The sequence below is a fragment of the Lithobates pipiens genome, unplaced genomic scaffold (genome assembly GCF_037356315.1).
Source record: "Lithobates pipiens isolate NorthernLeopardFrog02 unplaced genomic scaffold, aLitPip1_a1.2 Scaffold_18, whole genome shotgun sequence".
NCBI classification, from domain to species: Eukaryota; Metazoa; Chordata; class Amphibia; order Anura; family Ranidae; genus Lithobates; species Lithobates pipiens.
The window spans coordinates 630,840,098-630,865,608 of NW_027507758.1; the positions used below are offsets into that span (position 1 = coordinate 630,840,098).

The window sequence follows — 25,511 nt, forward strand, 5'->3', positions numbered from 1 at the left end:
CACATCATAGAAAATGGAGGAAGTGTAAAATAAACCCGGATATTAATGGTGACATTAGTGTATGAGGTACTCTTTAACAATTACCACCATTTTTTTCTCCAGGGCCTCTGCTTTCAGAAAATATATGTTATGGGGGTTAACTAATCTTCGGGCACAAAATGTGCATTTTAACATGTGTGCAAAAATAATACAAAAACAGCTCTGGCAGTGAAAGGGTTAATGTGAGCTAGATGGGATCACTCTGCTGTGGTCACACGCTAAACATTAGAGCTCCCCCTAGCAGCAGCCTGGTAATAACATTGCTAGGAGGTCTATTCATTTATCTGCTACATACTTCCCATCGTTATATAAACGTCTCCTGATATTTAGGAGTCTATTCATAAAAACTTTGCACAGCAATTCATCTGGTGAAAGTGCATGTACATTCCTTCTGTGTCATTAGGACAAGGGGAAATAATGTTGTTGGAATAATGATTAAGCCAATTGAGGTATTTTTTATTTTTTATTAATAGTTTGGTTTATTATTGTAGTTTTATTTGATTGATGCTCTTCTATGTCTACTGTACTCATAAATGCATGAGTATGATCTCAGGTTTTTTTTTATGAAATCCCCCCTGACATAGTAAACTAAGGGCTTTGATGGGTGAGGGTGATGAGCAGTCATCCAGCTGTGACAAATAAATTCTGGCTGTATTTTAAATATACACAGCAATTCCCATGATCGTCAGTGCCAGCTAGTGGTCATAATGAGGTATTAGTTCCAAAATGACTCAGGAAAAATTGTTTGATACCACTTTATGGTCACTAAATGGACCCAATAATCATAGGAAATCACTGTATGAAATAAAATAAGACCAACATTTGACATGGATGAATTAATGCTTGTCATACAGTATATATTCATCTATTGTTTTCAGAAATATACCTTTAAGTCTCTGTTGTTTTGCTTGCATCTACCTAGTAAGGTAAAATCTACCTACTTTGCGGTAAAATCAAGGAAGCTCAGATCTTTGCAGTGCAATAACGTGCTTTTACTAAACAAAAATGCTTTTCTTACAAAACGATTACAATATTAGGATAACAATACAAGACTGACAGATATACCTATTCAATAGCAAGATGCTGCCTACTTCCTAGCAAATTAGCAGCCTATGGTCATAAATATGCTTAAAAGTTACTTAACTCAGGTTAGAGTGGGTTCATGATGTCCATTGGCAATGAGGACCAAGGCTTCTATAAGCAGTTGCCAGAAATCAGGTGAAAGCGTCTTCATGTATAGCTTCTTCAGGCTGGTACAAACCTTCCTTGGTGTTAAGGCATACGTTGGCAGGAGGACTGCATAATGCCTTAACCCCCAAGGAAGGTCTGTACCAGCCAGAAGAAGCTATACCTGAAGACGCTTTTGCCTGATCTCCAGCAACTGCTTATAGGAGCTTGGGTCCTCATTACCAATGGAGATCATGAACCCACTCTAACCTGAGTTAGGTAATTTATAAGCATATCTCTACTGTTTACAGACAATAGGCTGCTTATTTCCTAGGAAGTAGGTAGCATCTGGTTATAGGTATATCTGTCAGTCATGTATTGTTTTCCTAATATTGTAATAGTTTTGTATGTATATCATTTTTGTTTAGTAAAAGCACATTATTACATTGCAGAGGTCTGAGTTCCCTTGCTTTTACGGCAAAGTAACCTTACTAAATATACGCAAGCAAAACAATTGGGGGCTCATCTGGGATATTGCGCTAAATTTCAACTGAAGAAGGCCTGTTTTTCTGTGGTGTTTTGTGTAGCTTGTGCTAGGTAAAAATGTTGTATAAGCTGTACAGTAAAAGCACATTAATACATTGCAGAGGTCTGAGCTATACCACAAAGTAACCTTACTAGATAGATGCAAGCAAAACAACTGTACACCACAAAAGTTAGTAAGCCAACAAACTGATCTCCTTATGAACTGTTTCTTACATGATGAAGATCAGCCATGGAGTATATCTGAGGTGTATATCAGGGTGTGCTTCTTCCCCACATGAGAGATGTTATGTCCAGCAACATTCATATAGAAAAGACATTTCCCGCACTCAAGACACTAATACACTTCGAGGGTTGTGTGGGATCCCTGATGTACAGGAAGACAGGACTTCAGTGAGGAACAATTCTATCACTGAGGACAGGAATCTGGCTTCTCCCCCGTGTGAGATCTCTGATGTGTGTAAAGACTCGATGTCTGTGAAAAACATTTTCCACACTCAGGACAGGAATACGGCTTCTCCCCTGTGTGAGACCTCTGATGTCTGGAAAGATTGGACTTATCTGAAAAACATTTCCCGCACTCAGGACAGGAATACGGCTTCTCCCCTGTGTGAGATCTCTGATGTCTGTAAAGACTGGACTTCTCCGAAAAGCATTTTCCACACACAGAACAGGGAAATGGCTTCAGCCCCTTGTGAGATATTTGATGCTTGTTAAGACTGTACTTCCTTAAAAAACATTTCCCGCACTCAGAACAGGAATAGGGCTTTTTCCCCGAGTGATGCATCTGATGTGTGACAAGTGCTAATTTTTGCATAAAATATTTGCCACATTCAGAACAGGAGTAGCGTTTTTCCCCAGTATGTAATCTCTGATGTCTGTAAAGATTAGACTTATCTGAAAAACATTTCCCGCACTCAGGGCAGGAATATGGCTTCTCCCCTGCATGAGATCTCTGATGTCTATAAAGATTGGAATTATCTGAAAAGCATTTCCCACACTCAGGACAGGAATACGGCTTCTCACCCATGTGAGATCTTGTATGCACATTAAGACCATATTTAGAACGGAAACATTTCCCGCACTCAGTACAGGAATACGACTTCTCTACCATGTGAGATCTTTTATGCTCATTAAGACGGGATAAAAAACGAAAACACTTCCCGCACTCAGTACAGGCAAACCTCTTATCTGTTGGAAGGACGGCACCGTCCCTCACAGTCTGAGGTTCCTCAGGATAAGAGGAATACGATGGTCCATCTACACTGTGTGGTGCCGGATGGACATTTGAGGTAGTCGGATTTTCTCCTGGACTATACTGTGTGATGTCCTCATCTTCTACTTTACAGTCTGGAGACAAAGTGAGACGATCCTTTGAGGTTTTCCTCATCTCCCGTCCATCTACTAAAAAAATAAATAAAACGATTACTACTAGACATGAGCAGATCGGTTGCCCTAAATCAGGACTTCGCCCACATCAGGCAGCTTTGTCTCTGAGGATCTTACAATTCCAACCATAAGGCAACTACTAAATGGGTCCTCTGATCTTCTAGTGTGAGTGAGGAAATGAGAACTGTCAGTGACAGTGATGAGGGGATTATAGGACAAGTGTCCCCTCCCCCTCTATCACTCATTGCCATCTTCCCAACACAAGAAGTCCTGCACTTCCTTATTTAGTCCATGATTTAGTCATGAATAACAGCGGGGCTGAGCCCCACCAGAGGTCAGAGAGTGAGGATGGGGGGAGAACAACCAAGATGAAGACTGGACTGATCCTGAAGACCACCATCATTGGATTATTGACTCCTCCCCCATTATTATATATATATATATATATATATATATATATATATATAAATATATATTTTTATTTTTTTTTAAATGGGAAGCGATCAGCGATTTTTATCATGACTGCAACATTATGGCGGACACATTGACATTTTTGACACATTTTTGGGACCATTGTCATTTATACAGCAATCAGTGCTATACAAATGCACTGATTCCTGTGTAAATGACACTGGCAGTGAAGGGGTTAACTACTAGGTGGCAGTGTAGGGTTTAAGTGTGTCCTGGGGCGTGTTGCTAACTGTGGGGGGCGTGGCTGTGTTTTACAGATCACTGCTAGGCAGAACAGGGAGATGCTTGTTTACATCCCCCCATTCTTACTCTCTGTGAGGCGATCAGGAGTAAACCTGCGGCGATCGTGTCCGCGGGACTCGCGACCGTCTCTTAAAGGGTAACGTACAGATACGTGATTCTGCCTGTATGTGCCCTTCTGCCGACGTATATCGGTGTGAGACGGTCGGCAAACGGTTATGGTTTCAAAGTGTGAGGATGTTATCACATTATTATCAACACGTAAAAGTCTGTGCTCCAATCAAATCATCAGATATAAAATTTCCATCTGGTAGAAAATGGGTGTAACAAATGTAGCACACCCTATATAGGAGATGCAGATAAAAGGAATCCCCCAATCCTGCACAGCCAGGCACGGCCGGGAATCAGAGGACGTCATATGATGCCCACCCAAGATGGGAGATCCCATCTGTGGGCGTCATATGTCTATAGGCCGGGGCTGAAGTGGTTAAAGGGTTTCAACTTGGATAGGCATGGGAGGAAATGTGATGCCCACTTGACTTTCGGCAAAACTTTAGCAGAACTTCAGGGACATTCTTCCTATATATAGTCTACATACAGCTCCAACTTCTTCCTCCAGCACACACTTGCTTTTCCCAGCTGCGTCACTCTGAAGATGATCTGACAGGCTCCAATCAGATTTTTAGCAATGGCCTATTACAGGCAGGGACTCGCAGCCCCTATGAATGTAGAACAGTTTAGTGACACAGCTTGTACTTTTTATATCACTTACTCTCTGTGGTCTCTGGTTCCAACACTACCTCTTGGGGCCCTGCCAGCCCTCCTGGCTGCAGCAGCCCCTTTCACTAGCCCTCCAGGTTAACTCTGCATACCAGTTCTCCAGACTAAGCCCTTGTACACACGTTTGGAGATTCCGACAACCAAATCCGTCGGATTTTGCCCAACGGATCTTGTCCGAAACTGTTGCATACATACGGTCGGACAAAGTTGTCGGAAGGAAAATCCGATCTTTCAGAACGTGATGACGTAATTTCGTTACGACGGGACTACGTTCAGGCTAGTAGCCAATAGCCTTGATGTAGGAATTTGATCTGAGCATGCGTGGCACTTTGTCCAATCGGAATTCTCTACACATGATCGGAGTATGTCCGATCGGAGCAGTTTGTCAGAAAATATTTCCAGCAAGTTGGAAAATTTGGTCCGACGGATATTCCGACGGAAACAGTTCGATGCAGACCACACACAATCGGAAAATCCGAGAAAACGGTCCGATAGGACACATTCCGACGGAATCTCCGACCGTGTGTACAAGGGCTTATTCTCCGCTTACAAATATTTTATTGAGAATAACACAGTATATGTTATTAGAACAGATTTTTGTAAGAAAACAAGGTAAACAGATGCAGATAGTAAGACTTCTCAATAATGAATCAAGACAAAACAAATGTTATTTGTTATTTTCCATTAAATTACACAATACAACGGTTATTCTGCTGGGCATATCTTCAGTCTATGTCTGTCACATATAGCTAACAGTAGAGTTAGAACTAAAAAAAACATTGTAATATATCTTAAAACATGGGACTGACGAAGACAAGGTAACCTATTGATTAATAAGATGGTTAATTAAGGGAAAGTTGGGGGAGGTATTCATTTAATTTAATCAGGGCCAAGATCTGGCTATGTGGCTTGGCTTATCTTGGGGATAGGATCAATAATCCCAATTATCTCAAGTGTACCCATTGTTGGTTTAACTTTCAACTATGGGTAGGTGACCTTTACTGTCTTGGGTTCTTATGTATTGGGAGATTGATAGGTCACAGGTAGTATGAGATATGAGAACAAAAGTATAATAAGTGTGTGGGGAGGAGCGGGGTATGAAGGGAAGTTGGAGGAGAGGAAGCGTCTCCAGAGGGGGTCAGTGTTTTATCTAACCCAGCATTGTTTATTGATAATGATGCGTTGGATGGTAAGTATCCTCAGGGTAATAGAAGTGTGCAGTCGAAAACCCAGTGGTAGATGGTCTTTGATCCATGGGAGCCATTTGGGCTAGGAAGGTAGCTTGACAAATGTTGTCACCTGTTTGGCTGGAAGGGATAAACCCAGTCTGATCTTTGTGGATCAGGGTTCCTATAATTGGGTTAAGTCGGTTAGAGAATCTTGGCTAGTATCTTAATATCTAGGTTCATTATAGAAATTGGTCTGTAATTGGACCAGGATGTGTCATCGGTGTTTGGTTTAGGGATCATGGAGATGGATGTTAAGAGGAATTGCGTGAAAGGAACGGCCTACGAGGAGAGAATTGAAAGCTTCAACCACAAGGGGGATTAGTAAGGTGGCAAAGCGTTTATAGTAGGTAGCCGAAAAGCCATCAGGGCCTGGGCTTTTGTGTGGTTTCAATGCTTTAATTGCGGTTTGGATTTCTAAATCTGAGATAGGGGAGTTGAATAGTGGATAAAAGGGTATCTAAGCTTATTGTCGACAATACGCACCCTGCTTGCCAAATGGAATAGGGGCCTGCACTCATGGCTGGGCAGATGCAACATCGTCAAGATGTGCATCCTCCCTAAATTTCTTTATCTGCTGCAAGCTCTGCCGGTCAATATTCCCTCACTATTTTTTACAGACCAGAGCATTATTATCCGACTTTATCTGGGCGCACAAACGACCGAGACTTAACTACCGGCAACTGACCCGGCCGAAGCAATGCGGAGGATTAGCGATTCCGGATCTCCGTAAATACTATCAGGCCGCCCATCTGACCAGACTGATAGACTGGAACAGACACCAGAATACCTAACTGTGGACCCAGTTGGAACAAGCCCAAACCGGAATAGCGCTGCACAGAGCCCCCTGGTGCCACAGCCGATTGCCAAACAGTGTGAAAAGCCATCCTATTATAGGAGCGACCTCGCGCATTTGCGCATCTCTCTTCTTGAGTGCCAGGCTTGTATCGCAGAATTCCCCTCTCCGACCGATTCTGGGAACCCCAGAGTTTTCTCCCGGGGTCACGGACCCAGTGTTCCGTTCCCTTAGGAAGTCTGGGATCTACCAGGCGTCCCACTTTACCAAGGGGGGCAGGTGGGCAACTACTACTGACCTTATGAACCCAGAGGGTCCGTATAAGTTGGACTTCTGGAAGGCATCCCAGCTGAATCATTTTTTGCAGTCCCTGGCTCCCCTTGAGAATCTCAACCACAGTTTGACCGCCTATGAAGCTTACTGCTCGGAGGGGGATGCCATGCCCCGTGCCCTGTCTACCACATATCAGCTATTGATCACATCACCGGAGGACAGTGATCCGAGCTGTATTGGGGCCTGGGAGAAAGACATGCGGTGCAGATTCTCGCAACGTCAAAAACATAATATCTTACATTTTACACATAAGTCTTCCATCTGCACGAGAACACAGGAGACTAACTTTAAAATCATGACTAGATGGTATAATACCCCAGCGAAGTTGCACAGGGCCTTCCCGACATTGTCAGATAGATGCTGGAGATGCCTGAGGGAAGAAGGGATGATTCTCCACGTGTTTTGGTCCTGCCCTCTTCTGGAGCAGTTCTGGAATGCGGTCAGGGGAACGATCTCAAAGTTTACTGACATTCCTATTCCGGACGACCCTGCCTTTTTTCTGCTCCACGCCACGAATGTCTCCAGAAAGAAATATAAGACTTCTTTGATCCGGCATCTACTAGATGCCGCCAAGGCGTGCATCCCACTGAGATGGAAGAGCACGCAACCACCGACAGTTGGTATGTGGCTGAGAAGGGTTGAGGACGTCCGGAAAATGGAAGATTTAAACCTGACTAACAGGGGCCAGAATGAGCAATTCACTAAGACGTGGTCTGGATGGATCATGTTTATATTCTCCAGGGAGGGGAGGGCTCTTTTGGAAGGGGATGCCCTGGGTAGTTGAAGATATTTCCTGGGTATGAGTCTCGGATAGAGTGGATATACTACTAATGGTCTGGAACCCGGTGATCGGGGCTCGCTGCTAAGGGATTGCCCTGCCTCCCTGGTCCCCTCCCCTACCTTCCCCTCCCCCCCCGTTGCCCTTTTTATTTCCACTCCCCCCTCCTTCCTCTCTCACCCTCTCACCATCCCTCCCCTGTCTTTCTGTGCCCTATTCCCATGCTACTTCTTGTCTCACTCTCTTACTTTCCCCTCCTTTCTTTCTTTTTAGGGTTTGGGCTTGGGGGGACCGATGAGGTGTCCTCCTTGCCCATTCTCTCCTTTCTATAAAACGTTTTGAAAATCGGGGTGGGATCCATGGCGCAAAGTGGTATATCAGTGATGATCTTAGTCTGGTCTTATGGCCTTTATGGTACAGACGAAGAGACGCCGCAACGGGACAGGCTCCTTATTATGGAGCGATGGTGAGAAGTGCTTGGACAAAGCTATGATGTTGGATGTTCCTCTTTCTTCACTCCGTGGGTTAATGTATAGCTTGTGCATGGTATATTACCCACCCTTTGCCACATTAGTATATTTTTTTTTATGGCTGTTTGATTACTGTACCATTTACATGTTTTGCTCCATGTTTCTCTGCCCTTTGAATAAAATAATAAAATTTGAAAAAAAAAAAAAGGTATCTAAGCGTGTTTGGTCGAATTTCTGTGTATCCCGATATAGGTTAGCGAGTTTTCTGCGTAACACATTTAGAATGTTTTGTGGGTTACTAGTGTAGGTATCCTTAGTTATTTGAATTTGTATTGGTTTTGGGGTGTAGTCAGTCCTACGTAGTGTTAAGGCTAAGAATGTGGTTGGCTTGTTTGCTTTCATGTAGAAAGTGTGTTTAGATTTGCGGAGAATCTTTTCTGCCAAGTTCGTCAGGAAGAGGTCAAGTTCTAATCTTGCTTTATCATAAGCTAGTCTATTCGAAGGAGAGGGCATGTTTTGAAAATTCTCAGAAGCTTTGTAGAAAGCTTCATCTAATTGCTTATGAAGTCATTTTAGATCATGTTGATAAGATGCTTGGCTGATGCAAACCCCTCTGATGGATGGTTTAAGAGCTTCCCTTTGATCCATGGAAGCCACAGGGATTAGAATTTAGAAAGTTTATCTAGTACGATTGCCTCTGTTTTAGCGTGGATCATTGCTTGTGTTACTCATTGTTTAACCAACACTATGCATAGTGTGGATGATTTCCAGGCTTTCGCAATGGATTGTTTTGATGCTGTTGTAACAATTAGTGGGAGTTTGCATTGACTGCGTTATGGTTTGTGGTTTGCTATTCAAGAGCGCTACCATTGGGTCAGGTACCAGATATGTAGATGCAGATATGTACAGTATGTACAGTAGGTAGCCAAAAAGCTATCAGGGCCTGGGTGTTTGTGTGGTTTCAATGTTTTAATTGCGGTTTGGACTTCTAAATCTGAGATAGGTTTGTCGAGGGTTTCTTGTTGCGCAGTGGAGAAGAAGGGGAGTTGAATAGCAGATAAAAGGGTTTTTAAGCGTGTTAGGTCGAATTTGTGTGTATCCCGATATAGGTTAGTGAGTTTTCGGTGGAACAGATTTAGAACTTTTTGTGGGTTACTAGAGTCGGTATCCTTATGTTATGTGAAGTCGGATTGGTTTCGGCGTGTAGTCAGTCCTACGCAGCGTTAAGGCTAAGAATGTGGTCAGCTTGTTTGCTTTCATGTAGAAAGTGTGTTTAGATTTGCGGAGAATCTTTTCTGACAAGTCCGTCAGGAAGAGGTCAAGTTCTAATCTTGCTTTATCATAAGCTAGTCTATTAAACGGAGGGGGCATGTTTTGAAAATTCTCAGAAGCTTTGTAGAATGCTTCATCTAATTGCTAATGAAGTTGTTGTTTTAGTTTACTTTGAGAAGATGCTTGGCTGATGCAAACCCCTCTGATGGATGGTTTAAGAGCTTCCCATAGTGTCAGTGGGTTTGTATCCGTGGGTGAATTATTTGTTAGATAGTCCTGTATAGCTTTTTCTATGCCTTGTTGATATGTTGGATTGGCTAGTAGACTCATTTATAATTTCAATGGGACGATTAACGAGTTTAGTATAAGTGGTGAGGTACTTATGTTTACAAACAGGTGGTCAATGCGGGAGAACTTGTGGGGATGGGAATAATGTGTATATTGTCGCCTTTTAGGGTTTTGTTTTTGCCATGAATCAAGGAGGGAGTGTTGGTTAAGGAGCTGTTGACGGGCGAGGTGATGAACCGTTAAGAGAGTCGGGGATTTATCTAATATTGGGTATAGTACTTGATTCGAGTCACCAGATATCATGAGGGTACCCTGTTTATGGGATTCCACTAAGCAGAATAAGTGGGAGAGGAACGACAGTGGGTTTTTATTAGGGGCGTAGTATGAAACAATGGTAATTTCACTGTCTAGCAAGAGACCAGTAAAGTAGTAGAAATCGCCCTTCTGGATCTTTGATTTCTGTACGGAGGGCAAAAGGTGTAGTGTGGTGGAATGCAATCAAAACCCCTCTTTCTTTAGTGGAGGCCGAAGCCGTGCAAAACCTGGGGGTATTGGCGGCTAAAAAATGTATAGGAGGACTGTGAGGAGAAGTGCGTTTCTTGTAAGCAGACCACGTATGCTGAGAGTGAGAAGGAGTGGAACGCCTTTGTTCGTTTTGGAGGGGCGTTGAGGCCCCGTACATTGAATGTTAGTATATTTAAAGACATCATTTTACAGTGTAGATGGGATCAGGGGATCCTGTGGCTGGTTGTTGGCTTTTGAGATTGTATTCTGGAGAAAAGGGAGATAGGGAGGTTAGGATTAGTGATGGACGAACTTCCGACAGGACGTTTCGCGAACGCGGCCGATAGTTCGTGAACCAGAACGACTTCAATAGGAGGCGAACTTTGCAAACCTACAGGTCAAATTTGCAGCCAAAAAATAATTACTAGCTGTGCAAACATAGTCCCACCACATGGCCAATGACATAACACATGTATGAGGTGAATCTGGGATCGACAACTACAAGCATTCTTTTTTTATATGGGAAATTGTTGTGACAATTCAGGACTGTGGAGCGCATGAAGGCAATGGAGGAGAGGGAAGGGTAGGCAAAGAGGGTGCAGGAGATGATCACCAGCAGCGTGACATACAGCAATGACACCTGCACCGTGATAGAGTGATCTGACAACAGCACCATGATAGAGAGCACTGACATCAGCAGCGTGACATAAAGCACTAACACCAGCACCGTGATATACAGCACTGACAGCACCACCGTGATAGAGAGCACTGACATCAGCAGCATGACATAAAGCACTGACACCTGCACCGTAAGCAGCCCCAGGAGGAAGTCAGCATAGCACAGGGATGGTGGGAGCCCCTCAGAATGAGCATAGCATAGGGATGGTGGGAGCTCCTCATAATGAGCATAGCACAGGGATGGTGGGAGCCCCTCATAATGAGCATAGCACAGGGATGGTGGGAGCCCCTCATAATGAGCATAGCACAGGGATGGTGGGAGTCCCTCATAATGAGCATAGCACAGGGATGGTGGGAGTCCCTCATAATAAGCAGCCCCAGGAGGATGTCAGCATAGCACAGGGATGGTGGGAGCCCCTCACAATAAGTATAGCACAGGGATGGTGGGAGCCCCTCATAATATGCACAGCAGAGGTACAGCCCCAGGAGGAAGTCAGCACAGCACAGGGATGGTGGGAGCCCCTCATAATAAGCAGGCCCAGGAGGAAATCAGCACAGCACAGGGATGGTGGGAGCCCCTCATAATAAGCAGCCCCAGTAGAAATATGACACCGCTCAACCTCTTCAAAGAGGAGGGTACGGGCATATAGTACGGTGTGCTTTTTTGGACAAGGAAGTGAGCCAAATGAAGAAAGAAGGTCTGTGTGCTCAATTGAAAAAAAATTGTTTATCGACATATACATGGTCTACTGGTCACATGTGTTGAATTCCTCTGAGATCCATGCCTCATTCATTTTTAGAAATGTGAGATAGTTAACACTGTCGTGAGCTTGTCTCAGATAGAGTAGCCCCCCCCTGGGAATTCATCCAGCATTGCGACTTCCTCATCTTCCCGCTCCTGCTCCTCCACAGCTTGATCAATGACACGACGCAATGCACGCTTCATAAAGAAGGCATAAGGTACCATGTCACTGTTGGCGCCATGGCTGCGACTGACCAGTTTGGTGATCTCCTCAAATGGCCGCAGAAGTCTGCATGCGTCGCGCATGAGCAGCCACTGGCGCGGTGAAAAAAAATCCAGCTCCCCAGAACCTGTTCTGCCGCAGAGTTCATACAGTTAGACGTTAACTGCACGTTTCTGCTGGAGCAGCCTATCAAGCATATAGAAGGTTGAGTTCCATCGCGTCGGGCAATCGCAAATAAGACGTCTGACCGGCAGATTGTGTCGCCGCTGAATGTCAGCAAGGCAAGCCATGGCCGTGTAAGATCTTCTGAAATGGGCCGAGATTTTCCTTGCCTGCCGCAAGATGTCCTGGACCCCAGGGTATTTGACAACGAATCGCTGCATGACCAAGTTTAAGACGTGTGCCATGCATGGCACGTGCGTGATTTTGCCCTGTTTCAATGCGCTAAGCAGATTGGCACCGTTGTCACACACCACTTTACCAACTGTCAAATTGAGCGGTGTTAGCCACTGATGTGTGGCTCTTGGCTTCCAGGCACAACAGACGCAGCACGGCATGGCAATGTCTCACCTGGCATGTCGAATAGGTTCTGGGGAGCTTGGGCGGCGAAGCGGAAGAGACGCTAGCAGCGGAAAAGGAGGAGTCAGCCGAGGAGGAAAAGGAGGAGGATGGAGGAGGAGAAGAAGGGCCAGGCCTGCATGCAATCCGTGGCGGTAAAACCAAATCTACAAGGGTGCCACGGGTTACATGCTTGACGGCCGTCAGAAGGTTCACCCAGTGGGCAGTAAAAGTGATATACCTTCCCTGCCCATGTTTGCTAGACCACGTGTCTGTGGTCAGATGTATCTTGGCACCGACACTGTGTGCCAGAGATACATTCACTTGCCGCTGAACATGGCCATATAGCTCTGGGATGCCCTTCTCTGAGAAATACTTCCTTCCCGGGACCTTCCATTTGTGTGTTCCAATGGCCACAAATTTGCGAAAGGCCTCTGAGTCCACCAGTTTATATGGCAGTAGTTGGCGGGCTATGAGTTCTGACAGGCCAGCCGTCAACCGTTGGGCAAGAGGGTTATCCGGCGTCATTTTTTTACGCTCGAATATTAGGCCCACAGAAGCCTGCCTTTTTGCAGAAAAACGTGAGCTTGGCGTGATGGAAGGTGGAGTGGAGGACAATTGTGAGGAGAGAGGAGAAGGAGAAGTAGAAGACGAGGCTGGACGGTGAGAGCCTGGAGTGTGGCTTTGTGTGTTCCGTTGCTCGGTGATGGCTGCTCATGTGCCTTCTTAAGGCGGTCGTCCCTAGGTGAGTGTTGGGCTTACCACGACTAATGCGTTGCCTGCAAAGATTGCAGATGGCAACGCTATTGTCAGCAGCGGACACGTTAAAAAGAGCCCACACTGCGGAGCCATGTGCCGGTGTCCTGGGAGCGCCAGATGTGACCGTACATGGTCGATGACTCGCTCCTGATACATTTGCAGTTTGCTTTGTCCCTCCTGTGCAATGTAAGTTATTCCTGCTTCTCCTCCCTATCTGCTGGTCCATATCTCCCTCTGAACTCCCCTCCTCTTCCTCTCTTGTGGGCACCCACGTGACATCACTAGACACGTCATCATCGACGTCACCTTCCCCACCGCTATAAGTAGAGATCTCAGAGTAGGCAGCATCACCGGGGACCAACCTCCTCCTTGGGCTGATCTGGGTACTGTCGTCAGACTGCTGAGTAGCGGTTGTTGCTACCTCCTCTTCCTGATCCAATACCAAGAGTGGCTGCGCATCAGAAATGTCTCGATATGGATCGGAAAATAATTCCTGTGACTTAAGCGGGAGGTATGTGGTGGTGGTGGTGTTGTTGGTGGTAGTGTCTTTGGGGGTGCACATAGCAGAGAGTGAAGAAGAGGGTGCAGATCGAGAGGATGAGGAGGGTGCAGAAGAGTAAGGCTGAGTGAGCCACTCAACCAAGTCTGGTGTGTCCTTTAAATGAATTGAATGCACCTTCTGCAACTTCCCACTTTGGCTCAAGCCTGTTGCTCCTGCCCTACTCCTACCACCCCTGCGGAAGGGCCTGCCTCTTCCTCTGCCTGTCATTTTTTTAAATGACCCTGTGACAAAACTCTCAGTCCCTATACCGATGAAGGACTGCTGCAGTATAGGGCAGCGGTCAGCAGTAGTGCACCTCAACCCTATGTATTGTGGACCTATACCAGTCCTTATAGAATGGCAGACTGTACCTCACTCAACCCTATGTACTGTAGCACTCTAGACCTTACCAGTCCTTATAAGGACCTTTGTGGAACAAGTAGGTTGTGACTGATTAGCAGACTGCAGCAGAAGGGCAGCAGTCAAGTATAATATTCTTTTTATATTTGGAAGAAAGAATATTATACGTGTACAAGCCTATTACCATACCACTGATACCAGTCCTGAAAAGAACCTTTGTGGAACTAATATAGTAACAGCTACTGATTAAACTGACCCTCACTGCCTCACACACTGCTTCCTGCCTGTCCCTATATAAACTGACAAAACAGAGGCTGCTGGAACAATAACTGGAATAGCACTTTTGTGGACCTGATAGTAACAGCTAATGACTAAACTGGCTGTCCCTGCAGCACACACCGTCCTGTCCCTTTCTCTAAACTGACAAAAGACACTCAGGCTGCTGCAACAATCAGTAGCACAGCAAACCTATATCCTGAACTACACCTAACACATATACCAGTCCTGAAACAAACTTTTGTGTACCAAATAGCTAACGATTTGGGTCACTGCAATCTCTCCCTGCTCCACACAGCAACCTCTCCCTATAGTGACAGAAGAAAGAATGTAAAATGGCCGCCGGATCGGGTCTATTTATAAGTTAGGGGGAATCTCCAAGTGTCCATGTGCTGTAATGTCTCAATTGGCTGTCCTGTACCCCATGATGGATGTGTCATCATAGGTCAAAGTTCTTTTACACAGTAAACACGGAAGTCCGCCGGGCGAACGGCGGCAATAGTCCGCCGATCGGGCGGACCGCGAACAGCCGAAATTCGCCGAGAAACGACCGCCGGGCGAACCGTTCGGCCATCCCTAGTTAGGATAAAGGGGAAGAGGACTGAGAGTGGTATCAGGTGTGGACCAGGCAGAGTAAGTAGTTCCTGTTAGTAGGAAGGAAAGAGAGAAGATTTTGTTGAAGAAAAGTGAGGGGGGGCTCCCATCTGGAGATGGTATCCAGGGGGTGGTGAAATGTCACCAGCCAGTGGGTACAATTGGTCCAAAGAACAAGTCAAGTCAACAAGTCAACAATGCTGGTCACTCGAGGATCAAATGGGAGGAGCTGTCTCTGGGACTACGACAGCCAATATAAAAGCTATACAAATTATAATCTATAGAACAATCGAGTCACTAGTATAACATTAGTTAGTAAAAATTTGTAAGGTCTGAGATAAAGTAAAAAACAAGGTGTTGTCAAGTTGGGATAGCGGAACTGACATCCTGCAGGTGAGTTGGTGGTGTAAGTTAGGCAGTGGGTGAATGCAATTAGAGGGGAAGGGTCATCTGGCTTGCTATGAGAGAGGGAGGAGCAGTCAAGCTCACTGGAGGAGGTCTTAATTCAACTTTTGGGTTGAGTTAGCAGGTGTGCATTTCTGTGGTTCCCTGCTTCCCTGTGCACATTGAGCGGGGGAATAAGTACCCTACTCAATAGGCCCAAGGGAAGGTGGTGGGATACAGAATACCTATTGGTTGAGAGAGAGATTGTCACATTTAAAATAATATTTTCGTAGTAACCTTAAGATGGAGAACCCATCATGAGGCAGAGTATAAGGTCTGTCCCAGGGGGTTGTATTCATCAGGTACTAGTGTGTGTTGTGACAAAATATAAAAGCCCTTAAGGCATAACATCACCCATAGTAGCTACTTCAGTCCATTTGATCTTCTGGATCTTCTGGAGCTGGTGGTGGTGAGGCAAAGTGGCTCCTCTTGTGGGTGCTGGAGTGGGCTTGATGTTCAGGATTGTCCTGTTGATTTTTGGGGGAGCTTGATGTTGCTCGGCGTTTGGATTCTTCAGCAGCATTTTCTGGCATTGACAGGCAGATCTTGGATTACGGTAAGGAGGTCATCCGATTTGCAGGTATAGGAGGTACCTTTGTAAGAAAAGCGGATGTCGAAAGGGAAACTCCAACGATAGGAAATGTGATGGTGTTGGAGGATCTGTAGGTGTGATTTCATCGCTTTTTGCTTGATGAGGGTTTGTTGTGAGAGGTCTTGGAAGATTTGGTAGCAGTGTCCCTGGAAGGTCAATGAGTCCTTATTGCGGGCTGCTTCCATTAATTGTTCCTTGGTGCGGAAGTAGTGTAGTTTTATAATATCTTGGGGGGGGGGGGGGCTCTTCTTTTCGGGGAGCCAGAGTTCTGTGGATCCTGTCCATCTCTATGCATTCAATGGGAATTGATGGGGCAAGTTCCTGGAAGAGCGCCGTTATGGTAGATTGGAGATCCTCCATAGCCTCAGGTAAGCGACGGACACAAAGGTTTGACCTCCTGGCTCTATTCTCAAAATCCTCAAGGAGGGTAGAGAGAGAAGAATTTTCATCCCTAAGGGCTTCCAATTCATTGTTGTGGTTAGTGGTGACGCCATCTAGCTCATCCATCCTCTGTTCCAGAATAGACGTGCAGCGAATTTACCATGTGAGCTTTTCAGTGATAGTGTCTGAGGTGTTTTGAAGGGGTTTTTGTTGAACCCCTTCAAACTGACTAAGGAGGTCAGAGCCCGGAGGGGTATTCTGTACGGTAATGGGAGTCAACCCAAAATCGAAATGCGATCAGAGGAAGGTGAATTCCGGGTTTGTTTCTGCATATGTGGCAGTGCAGAGCGGGAAGACGGCGCCGCCGCCATTTTAGATGTGGCTCTTATCAGCACTTTACTGGCTTCAGCTTGGATTTTCTTCCACTGTTAATCCTGTCAGTATGTGCGCAGGATTCTCAATAACAAGTGGGTCACCATGGGGTTTCGGTATGTGGTTGTGACTTGCCGTATCGAGCCTATTGGGTCCCGGGAAGGTGTGGAGCGCCAAGCAGCCATGTCCTGCCTAGTCAGCCTTGCGCATGCGCCCTCCAGACTTATTCTCACCAGCCCACCTGCCTGACTCTCAGGAGATCTCTAGGGAAAGGCCGAAGACTTAAACACACCACTATCTTCAAGGGAGACTGACCACAGATGGCAGTCTCCCCCCTTTGTAGTACTCACAGTGCTACTCACTCTGTCCTCTTGCTCCCGTGTCTCCAAGAGGGACTTCCTACGTGTGTTTTTAGCAGAATCCTTCCAACACCCAAGACCCAGCTTAAGCTCACCCCCCACCAGACTAGTGGGCACCCCTGAGAGCCACCAACGATCTCCTTAGCACTGCATCTCCATTTTCCACCCAACTGTCCCTTTTGGCATGGCTCATGTCTATGTAAAAGATGAACTCAGTGCCTTGTCTGCCCACTACTGGGGGAATGGCTGAGGCAGCTCCTCCTTTCTCCCAACCTCTAGTTCTAGAAGATTCTACAATCTTCCAGACCAGAGGGTAGTGCCAGAGAAATCTGCCAGGATGAGTCATCCAGCCCTGACTCACTGAACCTTTACCCAGATTCCTCAACCCAGGCTTAGCCTACATTACTTCTAGCACACAATATAGGGTGCTACACAAAAGAAAATACATACTATGTTTATATATAGCAGTGGGTAGAGGGCAAAGAACAGATGTCAGGACTATGTAATGTACAACATATTGTATGAGATACAGCAGATAGGACTATATAGTATCAGAATGATGTAATGTACAACATAGAGTATATAGTGCAGGGGTAAGGAGTATGCAATGTACAACACAGTATATAGTACAGGGGTCAAGAGCATGTAATGTGCATTATAGAGTATATAGTGCAGGGGTCAGGAATATATCATGTACAACATAGAATATATAGTGCAGCGGTCCGGAATATGTAATGTAAATTATAGAGTATATAGTGCAGCGGTCAGGAGCATGTAATGCACATTATAGAGTATATAGTACATGGGTCAGGAGTATGTAATGTACAACATAGTGTATATAGTGCAAGGGTTTAGGGCTACGTAATGTTCAACATATTGTATACGATACAACAGATAGAACTATATAGGATCAGAATGATGTAATGTACAACATAGAGTATATAGTGTAGGGGTCAGGAGTATGTATTGTACGACATAGATTATATATTACAGGGGTCAGCAGTATGTAATGTACATTATAGAGTATATGCACTTCACCTCCAGACGGTATTACCCCCTTCATAACACGAGCACTTTTTGCTATTCAGCACTGTGTTACTTTAAATTGGCAATTGCGCAGTCATGCAATTCTGTACGCAAATTACATTTTTATCATTTATTTCACACAATTGGAGCTTCCTTTTGGCTGCATTTAATCACCACTGAGTTTTTTTATTTTTTGCGATATAAATGAAAAAATGGCTAAGACATTTTGAAAAAGGACCCCAATATTTTCTACTTTCTGTTAAAATACATATCCCATAAAAACACATTTTGTCACAAATTTATGTCCTTGGTAAAAAAAAAAAGAAAAAAATCCCAATCAGTTTATATTATTTATTCTGTAGGAAAGTTAGAGTCCACAAACTATGGGCTATATATTTGAGAATTGATCAATTCCGATTCAATACTGACAGCCTACCTCATTTATAGAGGCCCAAAAACACTAGTCCAATACAAATACCCCCCAAATGACCCCTTTTTTGGAAAGTAGACAGTCCAAGGTATTTAGTAAGAGGTATGGCAATTTTTTTGACGTTGTCATTGTTTGTCACAATTTTTTGGGAGAAAATTAAGAAATTAATTACAATTTTATTTCACATGCCCGCACTAGCACAGTACAACATCATGATAGGGCTGGTGTGGTGGTGATCAGGGACACTGACTAGTGGCAGCATGTTAACCACTTCAGCCCCGGACCATTTTGCTGGTCAAAGACCAGACCACTTTTTTGCGATTCGGCACTGCGTCGCTTTAACTGACAATTGCGCGGTTGTGCGACATGGCTCCCAAACAAAATTGGCGTCCTTTTTTTCCCCACAAATAGAGCTTTCTTTTGGTGGTATTTGATCGCCTCTGCGGTTTTTATTTTTTGCGCTATAAACAAAAATAGAGCGACAATTTAAAAAAAAAACGCATTATTTTTTACTTTTTGTTATAATAAATATCCCCCAAAAATATATAAAAAAAAACATGTTTTTCCCTCAGTTTAGGCTGATATGTATTCTTCTACATATTGTTGGTAAAAAAAAAAAAAAAAAAAAAAAAGCGTTTACAAAATAAGGGATAGTTTTATGGCATTTTTATTAAAAGGGCCTGGACATTCAGGTTGCAGGTTGCAGAATTGTCCTGTCAGGATTCAATCCGACAATGCCACAGCAGTGGCTTATATCAATCACCAAGGGGGCACCAGAAGTCATGCAGCCCAGGGAAAGGTAAATCATATCCTAACCTGGGCAGAAAAGCATGTGCCATGCATATCGGCAATCTTCATTCCAGGGATAGAGAATTGGCAAGCGGACTACTTAAGTCACCAGAAGTTCTTCCCAGGGGAATGGTCCCTTCACCCTGACATCTTCCTGGGATCCACTCGCATACGGAACAGATGCGTTGGTGACCCCGTGGGATCAGTTCTCACCAATTTATGCATCAGCCTATTCTGCTGCTTCCATGACTTCTTAGCAGGATCAAGCAGGAAAGGAAGTCAGTGGTTCTTGTGGCCCCAGCGTGGCCCAGAAGATCTTGGTATGCAGAAATCATAAAGATAGGGGTAGGACCTGCTCTTGCAGGGACCAGTGTTTCATTCTTCCTTACAAATGCTAAGTTTAACAGTTTGGCCATTGAAAACCACATTCTGAAGAATCGTGGACTTTCAGGCTCAGTGTTATCTACCTTGATTATTGAAAGGAAGCCATCATCCAGAGTAATTTTATATATAGAATATATATATAATTTATTGGCGTATAACACAGATTTCAGGTGCGTGTTATACGCCGATAGTGTATCTCGGAGGGGATGGAGGGGGACGAGTGCCGCTGGAAATCGCAGAGTGGAGATGACGGCTCGTGATTTACAGTGTTCAGCTCAGCTTGGGAAAGCTTAACAACCGTAGAGGAACTTCCTGCACAGTGCCGCATCTGTATTCACAGATTAAATTATGGTTTCAGGGCAGTAATCAGATGTATTTGACAGAAGTGGGAGAGATGCCAGTGCTCTACAGAGGTGAGAGAATAAGCATGGCATCCCTGGCTATTTTGGGATCACTGGCACATCTCCTGCTAACTGGCTAATTCTTGCTGGATGGTGGAGCTGAGAGGCAAGTCACATCTAAATGCTTTCAACACATTGGGGTCAGTTAAGAGCACATGGGAGAAGTAAATAGAAGGCTGCAGATGGGCACAGATCAGGCTGCATTGATGCTCACTGACCTAATTTTGCTTAAAAGTGATTGATTTATTTATTTTTTAAAGTTTTGTTTTCCCCCAAAACATGCCTCTTAAATTGGGGTGCGTGTTATATGCCGATAAATACAGTATAATATATATGTTTCCTGGTGTGAATTCAAGGGTTGGCATCCTAGAAAGTATGTCATATAGGATTAGAGATAAAGCTGGCCTTGAGTACCATCAAAGGCCAGGTCTCAGCCTTATCAGTATTGTTCTAATGACCACTTGCTTTGCATTCCCTGGTCTGTAGTTTTATACAAGGGGTGGCACAGCTTAATCCGCCGGTTAGGTGACCCTTGAAACCTTGGGACTTGAATTTGGTTTTGTCGGTATTACAAAAACAGCCTTTTGAGCGGATACCACATACTTCCTTGATCCTTTTGACAAAGAAGTTGGTTTTTCTGATTGCCAAATCTTCTGCAAGAAGGGTATCAGATTTGGCTGCTCTTTCTTGTAAAGAGCCATATTTAAATTATTCACAAAGACAAGGTGGTGTTGCGTCCTCATCCTAGCTTTCTGCCGAAGGAGGTGTCAGATTTTTTTTATCTAAACCAGGATGTTGTTCTACCTTCATTTTTTCCAGAACCCTGTTCTACGGAAGAGAAGTCACTACATTCTATGGATGTAGTGAGAGCAGTCAAAATCTATTTGAAGGCAACTGCTCAGATTCGGAAAATGGATGCTTTGTTTGTGTTGCCTGAAGGTCCTAGGAAAAGGACAGACAGCATCAAAATCTACTATTTCTAAATAGATTTGGCAAGTAATTATTCACGCTTATGGTTTGAAGAGGAAAGTTCCACCTTTTCAAATCAAAGTGCACTCCACCAGGGCTGTTAGTGCTTCTTGGGCAGTGCACCACCAGGCTTCCATGGCTCAAATCTGCAAGGCCGCAACTTGGTCTTCAGTCCATACATGGACCAGATTCTATCAGTCGGATGTAAGAAGGCAGCAGTATAGGTCCTCAGGTCTGAAGGCACCCTACTTTTGTTTGCGTCTCCCTCCCCTCAGATAGCATTGCTCTGGGACATGCCATACAGTTATTACTGTGGCTCTGTGTCCCGTGATGTACGATAAAGAAAATAGGATTTTTTATAAGCGCTTACCTGTAAAATTATTTTCTTGGAGTACATCACAGTACACTAAGGTCCCTCCCTACTTTCTGGTATACACGTGCATTGCTTTGCTACAAAACTGAGGTACTTCTGGTAAGGGGAGGGGTTATATAGGGAGTGAAACTTCCTATCTAGGGTGTGGCAGTGTCCATCACCTAAAGGTGGACAATATAACCCATACAGTTATTACTGTGGCTCTGTGTCCCGTAATGTACTCCAAGAAAAGGATTTTACAGGTAAGCTGTTATAAAAATCCTATTTTTTCTTAACTTTGATTGCTGGTACAATGAAGATTATTTAACAGAAATGCTTTGAACTGTCATGAATTGATTAAGTTCCTGACAGCTCTGAATACTAGCGATCTGTAATTGGCTACAACTAATCACATGGCACGAAGGGCAGCATATTACCCATGTACCATGTGAGAGATGTAGGCCAATCACAGCTCACTAGTAAAAGACGTAAAGCTGCTATTAATCACATTGATTCACAGCTTTGTTGACATTGTGATCACATAGTGACCAGGGCATTATAGGCTTGTCCTACTCTGGGCCAATCAGTGAGCAGTATGGGTGGAGGAATGTATTTAGTGTTAATGACCCACCTGTGTTGATCTTTGCAAGTGTGTCTTCTTCTAGAATTAGCCTGATTATTCCATCTTCCTCCATAGACTGCTGATCATCCCTCACATACGTCTCTTCTTCTTCTTCTACTTTAACCTCAACTTTTACATTTATCAGTTCTTTAGCCTAAACCAACAAAATGAGAGAAAGGTCATCTGTAAAATATAAGCTCACATAAAAACCCCACAAATCATCTCCACAAGTCTATGTTCTAGATGCTCTGTCCCACCGACCTTGTAACAGTGAGGGATGGTGTGATCTTCCTGTGTGGAATCCCGGGAATACAGAGGACGGGGACATCTCTCTGGTGGGTTCCTGGTATTAGGTGGCTCCATCATATCCTTGTGTCCTTCTGAAAACTCCTCCATCACTCCATACTCCTCATCCTCCTCTTTATACTCTTCTTTAACAATAATATTATAATCTTCAAGGTTTCCATTCTGATTATATAACAAATCAATGATTGTAACAAACATATTTGCATATACTGTATATCATAATTACCAAAAATTAATCATCTACCTGATGATGGTGAGGGATGGTGTGATCTTCCTGTGTGGAATCCCGGGAATACAGAGGACGGGGACATCTCTCTGGTGGGTTCCCATTACTGGATCCATCTGTAGGAAACACAGACACACACTGACTGAATACATTGTTTCTATGTGTTTATCAGATGATGGGGGATCTAGGTGGAGCCTCCGTACTGCTCTCTCCTTTACAATAAAGTCTCCTCTTACCCGGTGATGTGAGGGGCGGCTGATTGTCCATCATGACGTCCTTGTAGAGATCCTTGTGTCCTTCTAAATACTCCCACTCCTCCATGGAGAAATAGACAGTGACATCCTGACACCTTATAGGAACCTGACACACACAATGATACAGTCACCATCCAGACACATCCCTTGTCTGTTACTGGATAATGTCCCAGAATTCCCAGCACCGCTCACCTCGAAAAAAAAGAAAAAAAAAAAAAAAGAGCTGGATGGAGGGACATTGGGAGGAGGAGCTGTAAGTCAGTGTGATGTCATAGGATTTTCTGACTCTGATTGGAGAGACATTGGGATGAGGAGCTGTGAGGTCAGTGTGATGTCATATGATTTTCTGACTCTGATTGGAGAGACATTGGGAGGAGGAGCTGTGGGGCCAGTGTGATGTCATAGTATTCACTGACTTGGATTGGAGGGACATAGGTAGAAGGAGCTGTGAAGGACGCTCTGTGAGGTATCTGTACACACAGAATCATTTCTCCCGGGTGCGTTACACATCCCCTAAATAAAAGATGAACGTTGTCTTTAGGCTTTGCCAGGACACATCATATTCCTGTTATCTCCTGTGGTCTCTGGAGACTTTACTGAACACATTTTAGGATGAATGTCTGAGACTGGGATCATTATGGAGACATTCGAAATCAGGACATTTACTACAAATTATATTTTTCCCTCTTTCGATATAAATCTTATAAAATAAAGACATACATACTCCAATCCCCCTAAATGAAAGGGGTTGTAACCCTCGTGCTTTTTCACCTTGGTGAAAAGACTTCTGACACTAATCGCCCCCCCAGTTTTACTCACCTGAGCCCCTTCATTCCCCCGCTGTAGACACACGCTCTACCTCTCTGCCCAGGGGTTCTCGGCTCTTGATTGGCTAGATTGATAGCAGCGCAGCCATTGGCTTCTGCTGCTGTCAATTAAATCCAATGACGCGGGCGCCATGGGGGAGCGGGACAGAGTCCATCATTCTGTGTCTATGAACGCAAATGCTGGAGTCGGGAGCGCGCCTGGGGGACCCCAGAAGACAAGGTTCGGGGCCACTCTGTGCAAAATTCACTGCACAGCGGAGGTAAGTATGATATGTTTGTTATTTAAAAAAAAAAAAAATTGGGGTTTTTAATCCCCCATCCGCCACTAATAAAAGTGGGATAACCCGTTAGTATTGACTGATGAGGGGAGAAGGTGATTGGTGGGAAAGGTGACACCTCTCCACAACAAAGAGAATGTTCCGGCCTCGTAAGTGGGGGAAATGTTCTGCCCCTGAAAGGCTTAATCTCGGTTTCCACACTATATATGTGTGTATCATCATCTGCTGGATATAAAAGACATCACAGTGACTATGGAGGAAGAGGACGGACATGACGGGGGGTTACTGGGTGTAAATAGAAAATAAAATTGCATTACCACCTCTGCTGCTTCTTCCAGTAATGTCTTCTATCTACTTCCTCCCGACTCACCTCTCACCCTAAACTTCCTTTAAGTACCTGACATCACTTCCTGTCTGTCTTCCATAGAGAGGTCCTGTCTGGGTAGAAGTGAGATCACCACCTTGTGGAGCTCAGAGGAGCTGCAGCCCCGAGAAACATCTTTTAGTGTCTGAACAGGGCCTTGTGCTGTGTGTATGTACTGTATAGCCTTATAGATAGGTCATCTCCACTCCCACCAAGGGGGATAGAAATATATTACTGCCTAGTCCAGTCTTTTCCAGTCAGGGTTCCTTCAAAGCTATTGTGGACCCACTTATTAGGAGGGTGATGGAGGTTTGATGAGCACACAACCTGAGTGTGAGCACCAAGAGAGCACAGGATTGGTGTTTGGGAAAGGAAGTGTTTTGTAGTCCACAATGCACAGTTTGCTGGAGCATATACTGAGATTTGGAGGAAGAAGATCTGGAGGTTTCGGAGACATTTATTGGTGGTGATATCATTTATTTAAGTATAAACGAGACATTGGATGGACTTTGCTAATAGGCTGCAGGAGATCTGCTGAGACATACAATGTGAAATGGGTGCTAATAGGTTGCAGGAGATCTGATGAAACATAGAATGTAAAACGGGTGCTAATAGACTGCAGGAGATCTGTCGAGACATAGAAATGAAATGAGTGATAAAAGGTTGCAGGAGATCTGCTGAGACATAGAAAAAGAAATGGGTGCTAATAGGCTGCAGGAGATCTGATGAGACATAGAAACAGAAATGGGTTCTAATAGTTTGCAGATGAACTGCTGAAAAAAAAACACAAAGGGATGCTAATAAGCTCCAGGAGATCTAAGAAGAAAAAAGTAGTGGGTTGAAAAGAAGCAAATCTACCATGGCTTATTAGCACCCAACCCACCTCCGCCCCCCTTCCCCTTTTTTCAGCAGATCACTTGCAGCCTATTAGCATTTCCTCTGCTGGGGAATAAAATGGTCGTAGATTATTTTTTTTCCTTTATTTCCTTTCATTTAAGTTGCATGTTCATGTGCCACCCACCAGAACATTATTACCACCCACCAGAACATTATTACCACCCACCAGGAACATTATATCCACCCACCACAACATTATATCCACCCACCA

The 25,511-nt window shown here is 44.5% G+C and overlaps 2 protein-coding genes across 2 annotated transcripts in view; both read right to left on the reverse strand.

Annotated features, from left to right (window-relative positions):
- LOC143986879 (uncharacterized) overlaps positions 1–25,511 on the reverse strand; it is a 1,041,669-nt gene that overhangs the window by 445,893 nt on the left and 570,265 nt on the right. The window lies entirely within an intron of this gene.
- LOC143989681 (uncharacterized) lies at positions 1,645–24,409 on the reverse strand. Its single transcript, XM_077489949.1, has 6 exons — positions 24,357–24,409; positions 22,917–23,040; positions 22,699–22,796; positions 22,410–22,616; positions 22,158–22,302; positions 1,645–3,153 (listed from the first exon to the last, which is right to left on the reverse strand). The coding sequence occupies exons 2-6, from the start codon at positions 22,999–23,001 to the stop codon at positions 2,159–2,161; spliced, it is 1,530 nt and encodes a 509-aa protein (XP_077346075.1). The 5' UTR covers positions 23,002–23,040; positions 24,357–24,409; the 3' UTR covers positions 1,645–2,158.

What these genes read in the sequence shown, in the direction of transcription:
- LOC143989681 (XM_077489949.1), bottom strand. Translation starts at nt 23,001, where the DNA reads ATGGAGGAGTGGGAGTATTTAGAAGGACACAAGGATCTCTACAAGGAC. An exon ending in CCATCCCTCACCATCATCAG is followed by an intron (nt 22,617 to 22,698) that starts GTAGATGATTAA and finishes TTATATAATCAG; the next exon opens with AATGGAAACCTTGAAGATTA. An exon ending in CCATCCCTCACTGTTACAAG is followed by an intron (nt 22,303 to 22,409) that starts GTCGGTGGGACA and finishes TTGTTGGTTTAG; the next exon opens with GCTAAAGAACTGATAAATGT.